General features: G+C 37.0%; 1 protein-coding gene across 2 annotated transcripts in view; it reads right to left on the minus strand.

Moving 5' to 3' along the window:
* DPP10 (dipeptidyl peptidase like 10) overlaps positions 1-23,084 on the minus strand; it is a 236,361-nt gene that overhangs the window by 13,453 nt on the left and 199,824 nt on the right. For both annotated transcript variants that reach the window (XM_026852613.1, XM_026852614.1), the window contains 8 exons: positions 22,196-22,234; positions 20,770-20,877; positions 16,450-16,541; positions 14,936-14,983; positions 14,134-14,255; positions 10,218-10,265; positions 8,037-8,135; positions 7,867-7,936 (listed from right to left, as the gene is read on the minus strand). In XM_026852613.1, the coding sequence (XP_026708414.1) occupies positions 7,867-7,936; positions 8,037-8,135; positions 10,218-10,265; positions 14,134-14,255; positions 14,936-14,983; positions 16,450-16,541; positions 20,770-20,877; positions 22,196-22,234 (626 nt within the window). The remainder of the gene's footprint in view (positions 1-7,866; positions 7,937-8,036; positions 8,136-10,217; positions 10,266-14,133; positions 14,256-14,935; positions 14,984-16,449; positions 16,542-20,769; positions 20,878-22,195; positions 22,235-23,084) is intronic.

Genomic DNA, 23,084 nt, shown 5'->3' on the forward strand with positions numbered 1-23,084 from the left:
TCAAGCAAGCTCTGCAGAAAACACACAATTCTGAAGTATACTATCATTATTATTTACAATAAGAGCACGAGCAGAACAATCCTTTCAATTTCTGCTTATTGTACAGAGCAGGGCTTTCAGAAGCACTCTACATTGACATAGCTGTTTTCACAAAGCTTTTACCACTAATTCAAACAGTAGCAGCCTCAGACCAGTTATCTTTTTTTTTTTTTTGAGTTCTTCCAACTTTCTACAATAAAATGTCAGAAATATGCTTGATCAGCTAGGTATCTTCTCAACAGTTTAATGTGCCCCACAGAAGTGAAAATATCATGAGTCAGCTTGCCTCCCTCCCACCTAATACAAGAACAAAATTAATACAGTATTTGCATTTATTTTATACATGCTATATATCTAGGTTATATATATATACACACACACACATATATGTTATATATCTAGACACTTGGGAATAAAGGAAGAACTGTTACATTTGTAAGCTTTTCTCTGTACCAGAAAGTGCCTAAAACCAAAAAGGGTTTTAATTGAAAGATGAGACCCTCAGATAATTTCTTCTATTACAAAAGGTACAATAGATAGAACCTCAGCAAGATTCTCAGTAGGTGAGAACTGACAGTGATGTTTTCCCAAGCTTCTTCTCTGGAGGGCATAGCTGGGCTACTTTTTGCTCAGACTTTAAACACTATACATCTTCCACTCCTGCGTGATGGGTTGTTTGACATATTGCTTTTGGAAGCAATTTTCCAGTGGCTAATTTATTTCAAGAATGTCCACATAAGTAGTCTGTGACAGGCATTTAAGGCCATTTCCATTGAGGTACATGTCAAAATTCCTATTAGCATCAAAAGGTCTCTTTACTCTTCAGCTGCTACTGCAAAATGATACTGATTATCTGAGGTGTGCTTTTGTCCTCCACAGAGAGACACCATATATTCTATGCACCATTTAGGCCCAACTTTTAACCTTTTAAATGGGGCTTCTGCAAGGTATTAATCCTTTATGCAAGTTTGAACATCACCCCGAGGGCTCTGTAACAAAGCAAGTTTATTCCTGCAGTGCAACAATAGATGCACATCCTGATTTGTGAAGTTTGTCCTGGGATTACAGCTATCTCAAAGGTCAGGTTTTGTTTTATCCTCATCACTGCTTACAGCCTAATTATAATTAACTATTGTTCAGTGGTACTCTCTTCATAGAATTATTTCTTAACCCCAAAGTCTGTGCCACTTATGCTTGGGTGTAATACAAATGCAGAAGTCTTTTTCCCAACTGACTATGGATGGCCATAAGGGAACCATGGACTAGCCAAAGCACTACAGCCAGTGTGAAGCCAGCACCGAAAGGGCTATGTGAAGCTACAGGCTCTTCAACATCCCTCAAGTGTTCCTTAACGAGCATCGTCTCCAGAGTCAAACAAGAGCAGAATGATTCAAATAAAGACTATGCCTAATTCTTAATCTTTTTTTCTTTGTAAGTGACAGCACTTGCTCGTTTCCTTTTTTATTATTGCTCCTGACTTTCAAGGTTCAGAGCTGCCTAGTGTGTGTCTTTGACAGCAACTACACTTGGATTATGACTCCACTGTGGCAGCGCAACTGCTGATGACTTGGACATACTGCTGAAGTTCACCATTGAGGTACCATTTAAACAGACAGAAACCATCAATAATATACCAATATCATTGACCTTAGTGGGTAATTTGTATGCTTCTTGCAAGGCAGTCATATACATTTCAGACGGTCTAGAAAAAGGGGCAGCTCATCGTAACTTCATATATTGCTGAAAAGAGAAGAATTTGTTCTTTCAGATTCTATAACCAAAAGCTTAAACTAAAGTCTCTGTTCATGACGTGAGTTACAGTCCACAGAGAATAATAGAGTGTTACCAGAGAGGCTGTTGCTGTACGCTGAGTAATACTCCTCTGCCACCCCACTACCATGACTGCAGCAAAGTTTGTCGCAGGTTTTGCACCATTTGAAAACTATGTGGCAAGATTTTAAATAGGAATTTTAGAAGTTAGAGAACTGACCAAGCAGGGGCTGAAGGGGAGACAATTTTAAAAGATACATGGCAAGTAACTGCTAACATCATTGCTTAATTCCCAGTACATCTCTCTATTTCTGCAAAACAGTGGATTTGATGCAGCATATGGAAAAGATAACGATAGGAAATATGTGAGAAAGACTACAACTCAGAGGACAGAATCTATGCAAATAAATACCACTGAAAAAAGTAATCTTTTGATTATGGTGAAACTTAAGTGGAGAAAGATAATTTTTCAAAACTGGTGTAATAAAAAAAATCCCCAAATCCACCTCATTGTCCAATTTCACAATCATTTCTTTCACAAGCACCAGCTTTCAAGCACAGCCATCATTACTTGTCAAAAATCAGGGAACCCGAATAGCCTCAAACATTAAGGACAAAAACTCCCAAATGTTTTCTCCCTTTTCATATACCCTGACTAGATATAGCAGACTGCAACTAAAAACATATAGTGTGTTTACAACTCCTCAATGCAGATATGGCCAAATTAAAACACATCACCGGATGCGATTCCATTACTAGGGCAGAATCAGATGATATGCAGGACTGAAGCAGACAGCATAGTACAAAAAATAAAATTATTCTTACAATACCTTTCTGAAACACTAGAGGCTGAAGACTTTAAAAATACAGTTTTGAGAACAATAGATGTAACACTGTCCTGTGTCATAAATGTCCTGGTATTGTCTGCAAGAGAGTTCATTTTCTTCCTAGAAGCTGGAATAATGCTGTTTTGAATTTAGTATGAGCATAATGTTGGTAACACATTGATGTTTTAGTATAAACACTACATAGCAACAACTAAGTCAAGGATTTTTCAGCTCCTTAAGCCCTGCCAGCAAGAAGGCTGGAGGGGCACAAGAAGTTGGGAGGGAACACAGCCAAGAGAGCTGACCCCAACTGGCCAAAGGAATATTCTATACCATATGACATCATGCCCAGTATATAAACTGAGGGGACCTGGCTGGGAGGGGGGGATTGCTGCTCGGGGACCAGCTGAGCATTGGTCAGCAGGTTGTGAGCACCACTTATCTTTCTTGGGTTTTATTTCACTCTTTTTGTTATCTTCCTTTAAATTACAATTAGTACTATTATTACCACGATTATTATATTTTATTATATTCAATTATTAAACTGTTCTTATCTCAACCCATAAGTTTTACTTTTTTTTTCTTTCCAATTCTCCTCTCTATCCCCCCCGGCGGGGGCGGGGATGTGTGTGTGTGTGCACAGCAAGTAGTGAGCAAGCAGCTATGTGGTGCTTAGTTGCTAGCTGAAGTTAAACCACAACAATAATAAAAGGAGGTGATATTGTTCCTTCACTTGCAACAGCTGCCAGTTAAAACGAGTAATATCCTTTACAACAAATGACAGTAACGCAAGACAGCTATTAATAGGCAAAGTGTTACCATAGCTCAGATCTCGAATGTTTCCCAATACTTGCATTATGCCTCACTACATTTCTTCTAGTCTTTTAATGAGTTATTACTGAAGCTGTAAAAACTTCACTTCCAACCCTACTGTCTTATCTTGCTATCAGTCCCGAGAGTGTATTAACTGCAGGCATAAACAGGTTTGATTGCCAGTGCGAGGTCTAAAACTTTCCTTATTTCTGTAACAGGTGAAGTGATTCCTGCTTATTACCAAAATATAAGAAAACAAATAAACAAACAAACAGAAATCTCTTGGAGATAATTCCTTGTTACTTTGGAGAATACCCATTGTCTTTTTTCCCCTCAAAGATCAGAACTATTCCTCCACTGATTCAGTTTTACAATATCCACTTACATATTGGACAATTTTAAATGGTGTTAAATAATAAATGCTGACATTTAAGATACATTATCTACAGATTTTGAAGGAATGAGGTTAATTATGTTCAAGAAAAAATAAAGAATGATTATCACCTCTCATTTTATTACCCAGATTAAATGCCAGAGTCTTTACTTAATCATTTCCTGTGTTACTAAGGAGTGCATCTTCCAACTTTTTTAATGAGTAAGGTGAACCATAATGAGAAAATCAAGGATCTGAAATTTAAACTTTGATCTTAATTATACAGAAAAGAGATGATAATCACTCTTTCAGGCAATTACTGTACACCTCTCTAATCTATAGCTACACTGTATGTATTATATCAGAAGGAAATTGCGTGTGAAATGTATTAGTGGTTTAGGAGAACAAATGGAAAAAGGAGAGTGCACAATCTATTTAGCATTTTATGGCCTATGCATCACAATTCTAGAAAGAAAAATAGTGCTAGCCAACATAACTGGTTTCTACATGAGACCTATCTGTTAGAAAGGCCAGCCATACAGATGGACATAAATTTTAACATAGCAATACAATGATCTTCTACTTGAGTGCTACAGCATGCTTTGCAAATGTTAACGGATGAATCTTCACAAAATCCTGATGATGAAGGTTACAGGATATTCAGGGCCTGGTTCTTAAGCTGAGCTTTTGTGGAACTGTACTGAGTTCACACCCAGGTTTCACACCAGGACCAGAATCCACTGGTACAGGCTTTCTTCCAGGATTCAGCCTTAACACTCAAGACACCTGGGTGCCATGTGCTGCAAATTTACCTGTAGGCAGGCATCCTTGCATGAATACAGAAGCCTTATTACAATCATGTACCTTTGAAACAGTGACCAGCTTTCAGTGATTTAGAAAAAAATTATCAAATAGTAACAAAATATCTCCTCTTTATCTATTTCCAAATTCTGTTTTCATGAGTGTAACCTATTGATCCAGAGAACACATTAACACCACACAGAAGTAGTTGCTGCTGATGAAAATTTATGGTAAAATTATGAACTTCAGACACCAAAACCCCACTTCATTCAGAGTCAGTGAAACCAGATACCAGCACAAAAGTTCTGCAGACAGAGCCAAGACCCCACAGGTAAACCAGATCCTGGAAAAATGTAAGACACAGGAAAGATGAATCTTAAGCAGAGGCTTGGAGTGACTCTAAAGCAGTGACTGCAGCTCAAAAGCCAGTCAGAGCCTGTTAGAACTTATATGCCATATTTACCCTCTAGCTTAGGGGACAAAGGCTATATGCACTTAGAAGTTTATGTGCACTTAACTAGGCATTTAGTTTGCACTGCAGAAACACATTAGGTGAATTTCAGGTTTAAACTCACATTCTCTTTTCATCTCTTCCTTCTTTCCTTCCCTCCCTCTCTTTTTCTCAAGTCCTTGTCAAATTGCAGTGCTACTGAAATGGAAGTCAAAAGCCACTTCATATCTGTTAATACTCCACTTTTCCAGAACAATATTTTGTCTTTATATACATCTAAGTGTATGTTGCCTGGATCAAGATGTTATATAGAATCTCCTTTCCAAAAGGAAATTAAACAAACATCCTTATCAAGGAAATTGATATGCATTCTTTTTCAAACTTTCAATAGCTAGAATATAATGATATCATGCCTGAGAATGTAAGCAAGAAAGTAGGTGCAGCTGAACAATATGAAAGGCAGCACTTGTTATCAACCACTAATACAATTCTTGTCTAACATTTCTAGTAGTAGGAACAGGGTGTTTCTCAATCAGTCCCAACACTACCACTCTGGGACGCAGGAAAGTCAAATATCTGGGAAATGATAACACATATACAACTAATCAGTGTTTCCTGTAAAAGCTACATGTTCTTCTTGGCCCTGATTTTTTTTTTTTTAAGTAGTACTCCTGATAATGAAAAAAACCTTAAATGTCAATTTGGAGTTGTGTGGGTCAAGAAATTACCCTCTGCGTGCACAGAGATTTCCAATCTTTCTTTCTCAAGAGTTAGACAGAATTTATTAGACTCAAATAATCATCCCACAAGGGAACCTCCCATAACTTCAGTGACAGTTTTCAGTTTTATATCTCATTTGGGGACATCTTTAATTCAAAAAAGGATTGCTGGCAACCTTAAAGTCTGTAAAAAGCTGCTGAAGAAATAAAACTTCTTTCTCTTCTAGGGAAGAGTGCAACACGAAACATGCAACATTACATGAGCCAGGACACATTTCAAATTTTGTTTCCTACTTTCACTAGTGTATAGGGCTTTCTAAAAATAACTCCTGTTAAAGCTAACATTGAGAATACAGCATTGCAAAGGTAAGGATATAACTAGAGAGAAGCAATGTTTCCATATTACAAATGTAGATATACCAGAATCTGTATTCATAAGTGGATGAATTTCCTTTTTATCCCACATGCACATAATAAAAAAAATAAAGCAATTATAAAATATAGCCATACATTATGATTTGACCACATTATTCATTCACTGGGTACTCACAACTTTGGTAAGTTTAAATGCTGACCTTGCCTCAATACTGTTCTCAGTTATTTCAATTCTTGATATCTAAAAACATTTAATGATAGTATTTCCTTAGCTTTTTTTCCCTTCTGTTTCTGATCCTTCCATACCATCTTCTCTAGGTTCTACGTAAGTATATAACCTCATATTCTACCATAACTGTATGTGGCAAATTATATATTTACTAGGATAATTAAAAAGGAAAGTGTTACACTGCTAACACCTCAGTGGTTATCTTACTCTCAGAAAAAAGAATAACCTCAAGTGTTTGCAACTCCCTGTAATGCTGCTGGTGTCCATTCACAGAGTTGGTTTGCCTTTGGCACACTTAAAATAACTGCTTAAAATACAATCCTGCTTCCAAGTTTATGCTAGCAAATACTGCAAAGTTAAAATAATCCATGTGTCCTGTTTCTTCACAAGAGAAACGTGTTTATGAGCCACTTGAAGAGATCTACCACAACTGCAGATAAATACAACCGAAAAACCTGACTTTTAAACACAAACTGGATTTAGAAAGAAGCAGTTTTATGCCTAATCTAAGATCTGAGTAGAAGAATTTGGGATCACTCTGCAGCTCAAGCTTGTAAATTTGACCTCACATTACAAATCAGGATCTCTGCTGTCACTAAGGGGAGGTCTACTCCAGGTGATAAAGTTCCCCTAACATAGTATTTTCATGTTAGTAAATTCATATCAATTCTTTCCAAGAGGGACTGGAAGAAAATCTATATGTACAGGAAAGCCTGCTACACCCATAGCAGACCCATGCTGAGCTCAGGTGGAGAGCAACGAATGATGCCCTGAGCTGGCCATCACCAGTTATCCTAGGTAGGCTCTAGGTACCCTCATGACTCTGCTGCCCTCCTCTGCTATATGTTCTGTTGATATGCAATGTCAAGGCTGACTGTCTCTGAAAGAAATACACACACTATTTCTTTTTGAAAGAACAGTACAGGTTGCCAGGAAGTACCTCCTTTCTCCCATAGAGGTTTCCTACAAACATCAACAGTCCTTGGAGCATGCCTATAATCCCTTTAGCCATTGGTTGTCAAAAATATTTTTTGCTTCTTTCCAGTGTTCCTAAAAGCAGTTTTGCTTTATGTATCTTAACTGAGCCCCTCTTAGAGGCTCTACACATTTATATTAGGGATAAAAAGGAGCGTATGCTCTGAATGAGATCCTCTGTGGGTAGGGATCAGTATGGGTCCAGGAAAGACTGCAGAACTACTCGCAGCTACATCATAAGAAAGGCCAATGCCTCATGTACATAAAAGTACAGTGAAGCAGAGCTAGGTCTGACAAGCTCAAAAACTCCAGGCCTCTCTACTAGACAGCACCTATAACAAAATCTTCCTGAGGAGATGCCTTTTGATTTATCAATTCAAATCCATGGGGTAATTTTCCTCCACGAGGTAAAAAAACATTTTCTAATTACAGAGTTAAATGTTTTCTATGAAGTATTTTTGTATTATTTTGAGTGACTCTACATAGATACTTACATTATTAATAGAAGGGCATACTGGTTTCGATCCGTGAAATCTTTTGGCAGTGACAACTGTAAAGGGAGTTCTTTTAAGAAAAGAGCAAAACATTAAAGGCTGGTAGTTACACAGATGAAAAACAGTAACATTGTTTTTGGCTTGGTAGAATAACATTTTGACAAATTTACCGTAATCCTCAATGTGAAGCATTTTAATTTCGGTCCTGGAATTCTTTTTCTTAAAAACAGCTTCTTTCAACACAGCATTATTTTCCAAAATATAAAACTCTGTAGAAAAGAGGGAAAGAAAAGCAAATTGAAGGTGCGGAGAATCATCACATCAGAGATGAGTCAAGATTCAAAAAATTTAAAGAAAAATATACAAATTTGCAATGATAAATCCTGTAAATTAATACTTTCTGCAAATACTTTTTTATAATGCAACTGCTTTGAAATTCAGGAACTGAGCAATCAGCTTAATTCAAAACATATACATCTATTCCATTTTCTGGCTTCAGTAGGCTTTGTTTTCATTAAGCACTAACAATGAAATTGCTGACAAACATGAATACTAGTATCCCTGACAAATACTAACAACAGCTGTTACAGGGAAAGGCAAGTCTGCTGGCCAATATTCTAAGCCTCAAGCAGGCATCCTTTTCAAGCTACACATTGCAAGTCAATATTTAGCCAGCACAGCTCTACTTCATCACTGCGTGTCCTTCTCTGTCTTCTGCACTTCAACCAGGAGCAAGACTTCAGTTTGGTTTAAAGCTGCAGATGGATTTGAAGCAATCCTTTGCACAAGAAAGAATGAATAATTATTTTTTTTTCTTTTATTTTTTACACAAATTACCGATCTTCCTTTCAAAATGTAGATTTTTTAATTAAACAATAAACCCTCCACTTAGGGCCAAAATGGGTAATCTAAGGAGAATGTTTGTTCTGGGCAGTCAACCAAAATGGTATAATTATAGTCTGAGGATGGAATAATTGAAGTAATCCTTAATCATTCTTTTATGAATTGAAGAGGATAATCTAATCTTGCACTGAAACATTAATGGTAAATTATCTCCCTTATTATTTGGTTTCTTGTTGTTACAACAAACAGCGTCCTTCTACCCTGACTTGCTTTGTTTTCCTCCAAGATGCTGTATGTAAATCTCTTTTACAATAATTCACTACCAAGAGTGTTTTAAATGCAAGTAAAAAAGAGTGAAAGTCTACCTTCATAGAACTGGGTAGCTCTACAGAAATCAATGAATCTCCTTCAAGCAGTAGTTACCCCTTATTGAGTTGAATAAAACTCCCTCCCCTTGGTGTGCTATGACACTGAGCTTGCAAATACTAACAGTAACATTAAATAAAAAATAATTTACAAAAAAAAAGAAGCCAAAGTACAGACATTAACTAGCACTTCATAGCATGATACTGTTGATCAGTATGCTATTTCAACATGCAAGTTTAGGTCCACTGTTACAGGTCAATAATGGCTGACCCATGACAAAGGGGATGCAGACAAGTACAGTTCATGAGTTTTGGATTCTGGGAAAACTCCTGGAGATAATCTAATGAATGAAATAAGGATATGTAAGGATTGGTTCAGTGTTTTTGAACGGAAAGATGTCTCCTTTCCTCTAATCCACACCTTCATGCTGTGGAGCCACAGTGGAGTTGGAGGTAGCTGAAGCACCTCTAGTGCACCAGAGAAATACCTAAGTGAGGAAAATTCTGCTGCTGAAGGACAGTCTTCCATTACAAGGCACCTCAAGCAGCCAGGAAACAGCAACAGATTTGGTGTGAATATACAGAAAACAGTGAATTAAACTTGAAAATTAGAGGTATTTAATATCCTCTCTAAAAAGCCTTTATTCTTGGATTTGCCATCATTGAAAATGTCAGTGGAGTTGCTCCGATTGAGAAATATAAGAAAATGACTAAGTTCATTGCATGTAGGTCAGATTTTATGATCAATCATCCAAGGACTGTACCTTACCTCAAGATAATTGGATTGTAACTTTAAAAACATCTCTTAAAATACAGAAGGTGTATCATAATAGCAGCATAATTTACACAGAAAGTGAAATGAAGACCAACTTGACATCTAATTAACTCAAGTGTAAATAGAAGATGAATGATATGCACTTAGCATAAAACATATCTGAAATGCCTGGGAAAGTTTTAGTCTTTTGATTAACTTCTTTCCTTATCTTTTGCTGATGTGGATGTTGCTAACAGGTAATTAATAGAACTTTATATGAACGAGCCATCTATTAGTTTTCATTTACTACGCCCATTCAACGCCCCCACCCTCCTCATAACAATCAAGAACAAATAATAAAATATACCTATTCCATAAGGAATACTCACTTGCAGTATTACTGGTACTGTGCACGCTAACAACTGGGACACCTGGCCCTGTTTTAAGGAGAGAGGAAAAACAGAGGATGTGTAAGGTAGTTAGCACTCAGTATTTCAACACTAAAGAATGAGAGCACCAGTTACCACATCAGACCGGATCGCAGAAGCCCCATACACATGCTTCTCTTCAAACACAGCAGTAGCTCCACTGGTGTCTCTTGGGAAGCACAAGGTTAGACCACGGGATCAACAAAGCATGAAATGGCAACTGCCTTCTGCCTGTTCAGCAAGCAGTCTAGACCCCTGCACCCAGAAGGAGAATTTATTTTTTTTTTTAATAATCTCCATATTTTAGCTATAAGTGAAGAATAAAAAAAATACAGAGGCACTTAATGGCACTGTCTAAAAATATAGCAGTTTGACATTCAGAAACTGTCTATAGGTTAACTGGGAAGTGAATTAATGATAATATTTGCTTATATTTTCTGTGAAAAAGCTATAGACCTGTTAAAAAATTATCATATATTTCACTTAATTATCTGTTTAAGAAGCTCCTTTGGTACACCAACTCTGCAAGACACCAACAGCATCACCGTTAAATCTAGGGGTAATGTAGTCTAATCTTATTTCATGGTAATGTCAGATTCTTTATTTTTACTGTACCATTAAGAAACTAAAAGCACCATGAATAATTCTCCATGTCAACAGGTACTGTGCAAATGCGCAAGATGGCATGTGAAACAGGGGTGACAAACATTCAGCATACTCAGAAGTATAGCTGAGTTTGCTGTCTCTGATCTGAGGATCCCTCCATAGTACAAAATTGCAAAAGAAAGCGTTGCATACCCATCCCCAACATGGAATTTGTGCATGGGAAACAGTTCTATCTCGGTGAGACAAGAGTGCAGTCACTATTGGGCTATGAAGGATGATGCAGGAAAGCTGAAGTCCCTGAGGACCCCATGGCAGATGAAGGCATGGAACCTCTGAAATTAGGAGTTAAGGCTCCTCTTTTTTGAAGGAAGAAAGATTCCCTTTGAGAGCAGTTCAGAGACAGAGCTTAATTTATGTGTTTTGAGTCATCCTGAGAGGTTGTCTCTCTCAATTAATTATGGTATGAGTCTAGGGAAACTTAAATACCTGAAATAAATACCATGATGCCATTCACAGCCTCTGACAGCCTCCACTGAAGTTTTTTATTAATTTCATTCTCTGTCTCAAGGGAGACTATTGACAAAAATCTTATAGGTAGATTGCTGACAAATCAAAGCTTTCTGCCTTAGCTCTTCAAGAATATAATTTCTTCTGCTGTCTCTGGAGTTTTTTGTTGTGGTTTGTTCCCCCCCCCCCGCTCTTTACTTCTGAATTTGTCATTTTGCATTGAATTCCAATTTAAGGAAGACCATCTCTGAAGGGGAAAGTATTGGCATTTTTCAGGCCAGTTCTATTTGCCGTACTAAAAGATGGAAAGATGATGACAGATTTTGAAAACAGGAGATTACAGTAGATTAAAAAGCTTGTCAGAAAAGAGAAAGACAGACTTGTGTTACAGGCACTGTGTTATGGCTCATCAGAACTAAGCACAGCACTTAGCTTTCTAATTGACCTTCTATAACTAACATTAAATACACAACTTATTTCCTGCGGTATAAAATGGGGAAAACAATAACTCCCTTTGCTAAGTAGAGATTAACATCTGGTAGTGTTCATGAAATACTAAAGGAAAAATCCACATGCAATGTGGAAAATAAATGTAAAGGACACACTTGCTGAAACTGAGAGACTGTAGAGTCAGTCCTCTATCTACCAGGCTAGAAATAACTCCTCAATCAGGGCAGTCTCTGGAGAAGGATACAGCTGGTACACTGAGACAGATCTCCTGGTTGAGTGTAACTAAGAAGGAAAAACTATCCTAATAAAGGTGCTCACAGGTAAACAGGAGGTGGAAAATTGAAACTTGTATAGATCAAACCAGCCCACAGTCCCCCAAGGACTCTTCTGGGCAAATTGCTTTTGTAACAATTCAGTCAGGCTTTTTGTAGTGGGAAAATGAGTGCGTATGTACATAGATGTGGTATCTACCCCTCTGAAGCAGTTTACCTCGTACTCTTACAAGCAGCTCCCTGCAGAAGAGTTTTAATATTTGCTCTATGGTGATGTTGCCATTAACTTTGCTACTGTCAAATATCCAACCCACAACAGGCATTTTGCCGAGCTGTGGCAGTACACAGGGCCACACTGCCGTTGTAATTGTCAAGCTCTGATGAAACACAAGAGAAGACCTCTGAATAACCCCAAGTTGACAACTACACATTAATGTTAGAGGTAGGAAAAACTTAATGACAGTGCTTTATCATCCCTGCACAACACCTGCAGCTTAGGGCAGTGTACTGGTTGCAACTCAGTGGAGTGTAGGTTTAATCCTGGGAAGATGATCTACAGTCCTACCAGCTCAGAGAACTGCCATCTCCAAAGTCACTGAAAGTCATGAACTTCTGAGCAATTTCATGTGCAACCTCCTGCTGGCATCCATATTTTTACATCAAAGGAAGACATTAAAAATTACAGGCTGAATATAGTTTGCTAAAATAATAACAAGCAGCTATGTTTTTGGGCCCTAGCACATTGCTGAATCAGGGAAAAAAACTCTTCCCGATTTAACAACCCTCCGTCTTGCAGGAATCAGAGACTTTCCCCACAGGGACTATGTCAAGCACAAGGGAAAACTTTGCTTAAACCACGAGGAGCTCATTACTACTGCAGTCTTTACTCAGATAAGGGCCTCAGGATCAGCTCCATAACTTCTGCCTCAGATTTAACCACGTATAAGCCATACAGTTGGGTTTGTTTCTTCTTTTTTTCTAATCAGCTATGTATTATAGGTGCACTTCCAAAAAAAAAAACCCAAACCACAACAACCCAACCTTATTTTAGCCAATCTATATTCATAGATTGTTTGTTGGAATAGATTCAATTCTCAAGCTGGCAGATATTTTATTTCTGTGGAAAAAAAAATATACAGTTGCAAAAGAAATAGAGAAAATGCATGCAAATAGAATAGGCTATTCACATGTATTTCCGATGAATTGTGTCCTACTCTTTTTGGTCTGATGCTAGTTGAGCAAAAATACTGGGAGAACGCTGTCTATAAAATACTGCAAGTTTCAAGGTCAACAGGTCTAGCTATACACTTTATTATTGATTGCCTCATGCTCTTCTGAACCTGTTTTTATAGTCTTACTTATTTATCAGTGTTTATTTCCTGGATGCTGGTTATAAATTTCTCAGTGTGGGATGGTTCTAGTTTCTGTTTATACAGAAACTCTGAACCCAATTGGTGCCATTTACTGCTACTGGAATGCAGCTAACAATAAAAAGCTAAAAGTTATTTATTGCAGTTGTACAGTTGTATAAAGAAGATCTGTCTGTGAGGATTAAACCATACCCGTTTTTTGGTAGATACACATATACACATACATATGTGGGTGTGTACAGATATACTGTACACATACATGTATATACACAGAGACACAGTGTTACCGAAAGCAGGCCCTCATTTTTTTTAACTGTCTATAGTTGCACAAGATCAGACTCAACACATAACTTAACAGAGCTGTTATGAATCACAGTACCATCACTATAAATTCCACAGGTTTTGGTGAAGGATTTTTATTTAGGGTAAATGTAATAGTCAATGTCCTTTACTAGGACCGAAGGGTTAGCACTGGAGCAGCTTTCTGATATCACTTGTTATTTAGCTTTTACACAGAATGTCTTTACTTACAGTCTCGCAATAAACTGTACAGAAATTTGAGTAACCCACTTCTGAGCTAAATGTTAGGACCCCAGCCTAATGCACTTCTCAGGGGAATACATTAATTCAGAAGCAAACACAGTACTATTAGATGCTGTGCATTTGACTTACCTTTACAGTGCAGCAAAAAATGCCTATTCATGGGGCTAAACTTTGCACTGAAGTATGTGCACTGGTCTTTCAGGAAGTTACATGAGAGACATTGACGATTCAATGAACCCACTGTTGATACGCTGGGGAAGAAAATGATCAGAAACATTTTCCATTGGAATAAAATCAATAAACCAAGAATTAGCTCATCCAAGCAAGAAAATCTGTTTCCATTCCAAAACTTGCCAAAATATCACTGTCTTATTTTGTGTCTGACAAAGCTGTTCTCAGATGGCACAGTGGACTACTGTTCTGTAAACTGGGCAATGTGGACAGGATCCAAAACCTGCCCAAAGCCAGACTGGGGTTCCAACAACCAGCTGTGGGTAACAGTGTTAGTAGGACACCAGGAAAAGGTTCATTAAGTTCAGACTTAAGCACTGAGGTTTGTCTAAGGAGGAGGTGCTCTGCACACTCTCTTTAAATCCCAATTAAACCCCAATATTATGTTTATTTAGAAGATTTTCACTATTAAAACCAGTCATATTACATGCTTGCATTAGTTTTAGTTTTTTAGATACTTACTAGTGAAGACCTAAGTGTAAAATCTTTTCTGTTTTTTAAAAAAATGTAAAAATATCATCAGCATTTTTAGTTTTGAAAAACTGTGATTCTTTACTTGTTACAGCTCAAGTGCACTAACTTTTACACAATATAAATGATTACTGAAGGCCCAAAGCAGCAATTAAGGTCACAGAATGTCATCATAGCACTTATAGCTTGGTATGAAGAAGCTGTTAACATAGCCCCATGTACTTCTTACCTACGTAGCTGTCTTCCTCTTGGGGATTCTTCAGTGCTTAAGAAGTAACTGTGTCCAAAAGACAAACAAGGTTAAACTCAGTTTGGTAAATGGTCAGATTTGGGTGGCGTTTAGAAGTCAGAGAGATGTCATAAATAAAATTTTAAAATTAAAAATTCCCAAATACACATGAAGATCAATTACTTACATATAAACCTCAGCTCCAAGATTAAACTTAGATCCAATATACAGAGTAGTTATTTCAGATGTTATATGATTTCATATTAAAACAGTGATGAACACAGTATTTCATGCTTTCTGTTTAATTCCTGTAATGACCAGGAGCTCTAGCAGCAACTAGGACCCCTTTCTGCATATTACAAATACAGAAGATAGTTTCTCCTTCACTCCAAGAGTTTGCAATATAAATCCAAGGAGTAGAAAAAGGTCACAATGAAATTTTATCATAAATTAAAACAGGTCTTATGATACCCAAAAGCCTTTTTGAGCTGTAGAATGACTTTTTCTTCTATCTAGAGACAGAAGCCAGCACCCTAGGCAATGGTTTATAGATAAGGCTGCGTGGGTGGAAAGAGGCTTAGTAGAGCTGCTGCAAGAATATCAAGACAAGTCCTTGGTGTGTCTCAGCTGAGATCCCCACACATTTTCTGCTTGAGAGGCAGGAGGGTTGAGGCAGCCCTCTCTGCAGGCTGAGTGTGCTCAGACCTCACTTTTTCATCTGAACCTTGGAGAAATACCAAGATATTCTCTACGTATATATTTTCAAAACCCATGGAAGGACTGGTCAGAAAGGGTGTTTCTCCAGTACCAGTAGAGATGACAGCATTGTTGCAGCCTCAAAAAGGTCCTTGCCTTTTAAAGAAAATCAGAATTGGACACATCTCTAATTTTTGCCACGTGCAGATATATGTGAAGACTAACCAAATTATGTGGAGCTTTCAGGTGTTTTGTGTCAGTTCTGTACTGCTCCCAAACATCACCAAGTATGTGCTATATTTTCTTCCCACTATAGCACTAAGATGGGCTTTGGAAAGATTTCTCTCTGAGTGAGCTGGGTGACAATCAAGGGTTTGGATAATCTCTTTATATGATTTGCATTTATGAGGTTGAATCAGATCCCCAAAGTCCAAAGACTTCATGCAGTAACCAAGCAGGCATGAAAAATGAAGATTTTGGGATTTATCAAGTACTGAAAATTTACTATGACTTCTTATCTGGAAAGAAGTCACCAAAATATTATTACTGTTGCACTGTGTGTTGATTTATTTTACAAAATACAGTAAGTCAACTGATGTGATGGTATGCTCCTTTTCTCTCTGCATAAAAATGCATGCAGTAATACACTGGCAGATAAATTGGCTTACAACTACACTTTACATACTAAGGAGTGTAAAATTGATGGTAATGCCCAAAAATGAAAGAAATATTGTTATTTAACTTTAGATATGCTATTTCTAGTTAAATGGATTCCACTTTAATAACTCAGTTTCATAAACAGAGAGAATAGTGCTTACATCTTTTGAGTATTTTCATCATATGCCAGGATTTTGATAACTTCCCAGTTTCCCGATGTCAGGTGTCTCACACTGATTTGTTCACTTTTAGCCTGGAGAGAGATGGAAAACACTAACTTTCACCTTGTTATATTTTTCTTTGCCTAGTAGGATTTTCCGCACATGTCATTACTGATTACAGCTTTTTAACTTTAATATACAACATAACATCTTTAAACCACAAATGTCACATTTTGACATGCCTGAACTTCAGGTATGCTTTCCCTCCCATATATAAATTTTTCAAAGTCATTAAAATTATCTCAATTTTCATCACAATTTTTATTTAGGTTGCCCATATGCCAACAAACAATAGAAGTCCTATACTTCATGCTAAGGATCTTGTCTCTATGCATGTTTTGTTTCTCTTAAGTGTTTCTTTTCCTTTACAGTGACATGGCAGGGCAATCTGACACAGACCCCTGTAACTAAAACACTGAAACACAGTGTGCTTACCAAGCTTTCATGCTTATCACATGCTTGTAGTGAGCCAAGATTATTGCAAATCTGCTGCGCTAGGACAGGACATAAACACCACCCTCATCTGAGAAGGCAGGAAACGTCTATGAAAAATGTACTGCACAAACTCAGACACAGAAGTTCACAGGATCTAAACCTAGGTAAAGTCCCTGTTCCACCATGCACTCTGGAGAAGCCTCTCTATCCAGGATCTATAAGGAGAGTCTAAGAGTAGCTCCAAATTTTGGCAACTGAACCAAACGCTTATGAGTTGGGGAGAACCCCTTGCTCCCTCTCATAAATTGTTTCTATTCCAGTGTGAGCCTAGAAAAACAACTGCTACAAGAGGAAATTCAAAGCCTCTTGATGCACTGTGCATCTACCTTGAGGTAAAACCAAACTCTTTGGCTGGAAGCTGCAGCAGACTCATCAGATATAGGTTAAAAACAATGAAAACTAAAGAGGGAAAAGCTCATTTGAGACTTCTTCCTAGTGTAAAAGGTAAAATTCTTCCTTAGACTTCTGAAGATTAAAACTTCAACCATGAACATATTTGAAGAGTGTTTTTTCTGTACTAGGTCTATGATGCTTGGCCTGGATATAAAATTCCTAGTTTTCAAATTCAAGACAAATGTTGTAAAGAAAAGAAGTGATACTTCAGTTTATATTTCAGCCTTAGTGGGTGAAATTGAGCAGATGGAGTTACAAAGGAGGTCAGAGGGTGGATTTAATTATGCTTTCTGGCCTCGGGCCCTGTGAATCTGGAGCATCAGTCCATACCTAATCACAGTGGCCTCAGTGGTTATGTGGCTTACAAAGAAGTCATCAAGAAGAAGAGGGTTTTTTTTTAATCTCTGTATTTCTGAACCATACCTTGTAAACTCTGATCTCTACATCAACAGCAGTCATAACTAGAAAGTAGAAAATGCTCAAGGACACCTATGAGACACGTCTGGAAATGGCAAGGCAGAAAGAACTGATCTGTTCTTTAACAGATCCACAAGCAAAGAACGACATAGTAACTCTGTAACAAGTCTTGCAAGTACCAACTGAAATCAGGACACTGTGCTAGGTGCTGTACACATGTTTATGATGATGGTTCCCTTGTTCGGGATGGTTCTCATATTCAGTGCTGTCTCCAGGAATGATTAAAATAATGAAAAAAATTAGAGATTTATTATAAGTGACTATTTCTTCTCTAGAGAAGCTGCAACTAGTGAAAGAGATATTTAAATATTGAGATCACAGAATCTAACAAGAAGCAGCAATAAAAAGCCCAGCCAAGCGTTAATAAACATGGTTATTTTTCAAGGTTACAGTCATAATACATAATTTATGAAGCTTGTAGGAAGTTCTTGCCTTGATCCATTAAAGCTACTTTATAATTCTTATTTTGTGGTTGAAAAAGAGAGACTTTCTAGAGTTGCAAAACAGTAAGTAAGAAATTTCTAGATACACACAATTCAATCCCATTTTGAGATGGTTTCTTTTAAATATTTCATGTTACTAAAAGCATTTGAAAACAATAAAACACACATTAGCCCTCTACATTCAGACAGTAAATAATACGTGATAGACAGTAACCTTTCAAACAACCTCCCCCTGCAAGAAGATTTAATTAGATGTTCCTGCTAACCTTTGATTATATCACTGACACATGCTTTTCTAAAGTACAGTCAAAGAAATGCAGCCCAAGAAAGACCATCACTTGTCAGCACTTCTAAGGTTGACAAATAAGCCTCAGTGATTAAATTAATCTAAAGCAAGCCATTAAAATTTACATTTTCGTCACTGTATGTTCTGTGTTTTAATTTTCCTGCACTTGCAGGCTGATTTCTGTTAATGAGCTGATATCTGTACTGACAAGTAACGAAAATCCGAATGGCAAATTCCAACATTAACTGAGCTCCATCACAAAAAAAATGTGATCCTCTGGGTACCGGAGACCTGCCGACTGTTTTAAATTCTGCAGGGCACCTGCTATGCCGCTGTGGCTCTCACAAGGTGTGACAAACATCTGATGTGACAAAAGACTTTATGTGCAACGGTTAATATAATTTTTATGCCTCCATGTTTGCTTTAGAAATAATGGACAATCAGATTAATGCACTGTGTAAAACACATCATATAAACACATTTCCTGACCTTTATTGCTCTGTATCAGCCCCATTACCACATGGAATGTTGCTTATTGATGAATAATGGCCGATACATGGGATATCACATTTCCTCTTCTTCTCAAGAGCAGCTATATACTTCAAGGCAATTTTGTCATCGGCAGTACCATTCAAAGTTGTTTATTCATGTTGACGGCGGTCAAAATAGAAGTATTTTTTATTTTTGGAGCTGTGCAGTACCCAGGGCTCTAATTGTGCCTATAAATGCTAAATTCTTAATCATAAACTTGAGTTTAAACATTATTCTGGTGGGATTAAGATATGTATTTAAAAGAAGGTATAAATTAAATTTTCTTATTGAATAGAAGTGGGAATTATCTTTTGCTTAAATATTTTCCTGAATTAGGATCAAGTTTCCTAGGCTCTTTAGTAGTGAAAAATGTCAGAGTCTAGAGGTTTAAAGCAAATTTTATTGTATCTGTAGCATCCTTGGGAATGTTGCAAGGTAATTCTCAGGTCTACATTATTATTTCATGTATTTTAAAGATACTTATTCATATTGTGAAAGAAACCAAAGTAAGACTTGACTGACTAATTGGTTTTGCCCTGGCATGAATTTTTGTGTGGCTACTATCTTAATACACCTTTATCAGATTGGCATCTGAGTTACTGCTTTTTCTGGAAGATAGAATTTAGCATGTCTTTGATCCCTTTTTTATATTAAGAAAGGATCTGAGAAGATTTACTCTAGAGAATAAGTATCTTGTTCTTGCTTCTTCAGGTTAAATTTTCATTAAAGTTCTTTTGCTCTTGTTCGTCTACAGTACACTGTGAAGACATTTCAGACTTAATAATGTTCATACCAGAACACTGTCATAAAGAGAGATAATAGAGTTGCCTGGTGCCAAGTCTGCTATTTTGATGTTTTGGGTACCTTGATAATCCCTCCTATGTCATATGGCTCTGCTACAGTACCTGGATTAATGCTCTAATGATTTAAATAGATGCCTTGGAGTGTTCTGTTCCAGGGCATAATTTCCTGTATTAGTTCATCACAACTTCATACTGGTGACCTTCAAAGTCATAGTGCAAATTTATCTTCTTTCAGATTCTTCTCTGGAAAAAGTAATGACCCTAGGAAATGGAAGACACTGGAAAATGTTGCAAAGAATAATAAGAGTCCTAATTTTCACAAAATTTAAAGTTTTTGGTATTGCCTCCCTTTAGTGTTGTGTGTAAGACCAGACTCTGAATATTCTGAACTGACATTTTAAATTATACTTATGCATACATAATGTATATAAAGAGGGTAAAATGCGCATTTCTGCAGGTGTCTCGAACTTCTGTGGCTATAAAACCTTCTTATTGACAGAAAGATTTAACAAATAAACATCTCTGCTTGTCTACAGACGTACAAAGAAAACATGAAATTTTCCAGGGAGGGTACTCTGGAAGTATCTTTCATTTACAGATTTTACATGTCACCACAGCAGAGGTTTAAGAAAAGAAAGAGCTCTACTTATTCTGGAAGAAGTTATAAATATGCCTTTGCACTGAGCAACAACCTGTCTTGGACAGGATAAATGACCATGACACAAGAGTTCAGACTCTACTGAAGTGCAAGCCTTTTCTTGGGTCATGCATTCTCACTAAAAGTCCTAGATGACCACTAGGATATTAAAAATAGCCTGAACCAAAACCTTACCTGAACAATAAACATGGCTATATGGTGAAATTCACCCCGGCCTCCCTGCTTTACCGGGACAGTCATGAAGAACTTATTGCCGTCTTTGGAGAAAACTGGTTCTTCATTCTACAAATGTAAGATTGTGTTAGTTTGTCACACTTTCCATTAAACTAGTTAACTAAACATCAGCTTAGGTTTTTCATATCCGTTGTTTTAGTAATTGCTGTGTTCCTAAAACAATCAGAGGAAAATCCTTAGATTTTAAATACATTCTGCTAAGATTAACAAAACCGTGGTTGCTAAAGCTAAACGTAGTTCATGCCAGTAGTTACCATTGTGCAATCTTGTCCTAAAGAATGGGTTACAGCCCTTACAAAACTCTCCTTCCCAATGAAAGTTCTGGTAGTCTCATCCCTAATGCAGCAGGACTTTCTACCATACATTCCTTTACAAACATACAATTAATGACACAGTCCTGCTAGTGATTAGAAGAACAAATGTTTCCATGGCCTGGACTCAGCAAAACATTACTAAAGCACATGCTTAACACTCACTCATTTCAATCAAGTTTTATGCAAAAATAAGTACATCGAAGTGATATTCTGAATCATGGTATTACCATAAACTGTAGCCTGGTGTGATACCATCTCCTCACATCTAACTTTACACTGAAACATTAAAGGAAAACAGCTTGCTATAAAAACATAGCCTTTAAAAAAATAATTTCTCATTGGCACACTGCAAAATGAAGCCTGAAATGTATTTTAAATAGAACATGTTTCATCCATTTATTGGACAGCTCTTCTGAAGTTATCAAAATTGAATCATTTTCTGACATATTAGTTCAATGTATTGTTCTGGATATGAATTTAGAAATACAATTCTTACGCATTCCAATTACAGCCCATATGACCTCTAATCTTTGAACTCCTTTGGGTTTAATTTGGTAAGGTTATTTTTTAATCAGAAAAAAAAAAATCAGCAGAGTATATAGGACATGCTTGGAATGCAATTTGTCTGATCTATCTTTAACCATTCAAGAGTTAGTTAATCAGCTGGTCATCTAAGTGCTTACTTAACTGAATGCAGAGAGATTGGAAACTGAAGAGAATATTGCCTCTGAAACCCAGACAGTTTGAAGGGCTGAACTGCTCACTGGAAGGAAGGGTGTCTCTTTTCATCACTGATGGCCAGCTAGATAGCAAAATGTCCTCTGTGTGATGCTAAATGACAGGATTCCCACTACCAGAGAAACAAGCTGCCATTTAAATGTTTCAACCGACACTGCTATAATCCTTAGATGTTAAATTAATTTAGGATCCTAAAAAGTATTCAATTTTAAAAGTAATGTATTTTAATAGCTTATAAAATAACATATAATTAAATAAAAGTGACAGTGAAGCAATTACACACTATACACTCAGAAATAGCATTTATACTGTACCTGTTTAGGAAGCCACAGGTCTGACTGCATTTCATATTTCTATGAAAGAAAAAATTGCTTTTATGGAATAGCTATAGATCAGAAATATTTCCCAAATTCAGCAAAAGGTCTTTAGCTATTTCATGGGGTTTTTCCTACTATGTTACAATCTTCACAACTCTTCACTGGCACTTACACTGAAACAAATGATAATTTAATTACAAAGTCAGCTGCTTTATTCAGAGTTTTTGGTAGAACACCACAGGGAACCTAAGAATGCCTTTTCCAGTCCTTTCTGATTAGCTATCAAGAAGCTTTACACAGGCAGCTATATTTGTTTTTTACCTCTAGGCATCATCTGGCAACTGGATATTTTAGGTCCTTCATCAACACTGGGCAAACAGCCAGCAATAAGCTCAAATTGTGCGACCTTTTCAAATCACAATCCCTTGCTTTAGTGGGTTGTAGTGTGACATTAGTGAAGAGAAAAAAAAATGCAAATTATTGGTTTTTATTGGTCACACTCATATTTTACATCATGCCATCTAAAAACACCCCAAGTGCCATGCACACGTTGTTGGAAAAAAAAAATAGAATATACGTCAACTGTTGTAAACTGTCACAGTCACACTGAAGTAATGAAAATTTATTAGCTACAGAAGCATCTGTACATATATGGCCTGAAAAATGAAAAATCTGTAGCTACTACAGCAGATGATTTTATACAGCAATTTTTGGAATTGAGAATATATGCAAAATGCTAAACAACAACCACAAAAAAGTTTACAGTTGAAATCAAATGTGTGATACAATGTTAAATTCTCACAATAAATCCTTTCCTCATCCATTACTGAACTCAAGAGCATCACCTTATCCCACGGATGCCGCGTAGGAACCATCCAGGGTCACA

The sequence above is a fragment of the Athene cunicularia genome (assembly GCF_003259725.1).
Source record: "Athene cunicularia isolate RWA chromosome 7 unlocalized genomic scaffold, athCun1 chr7_part1, whole genome shotgun sequence".
Taxonomy (NCBI): Eukaryota; Metazoa; Chordata; class Aves; order Strigiformes; family Strigidae; genus Athene; species Athene cunicularia.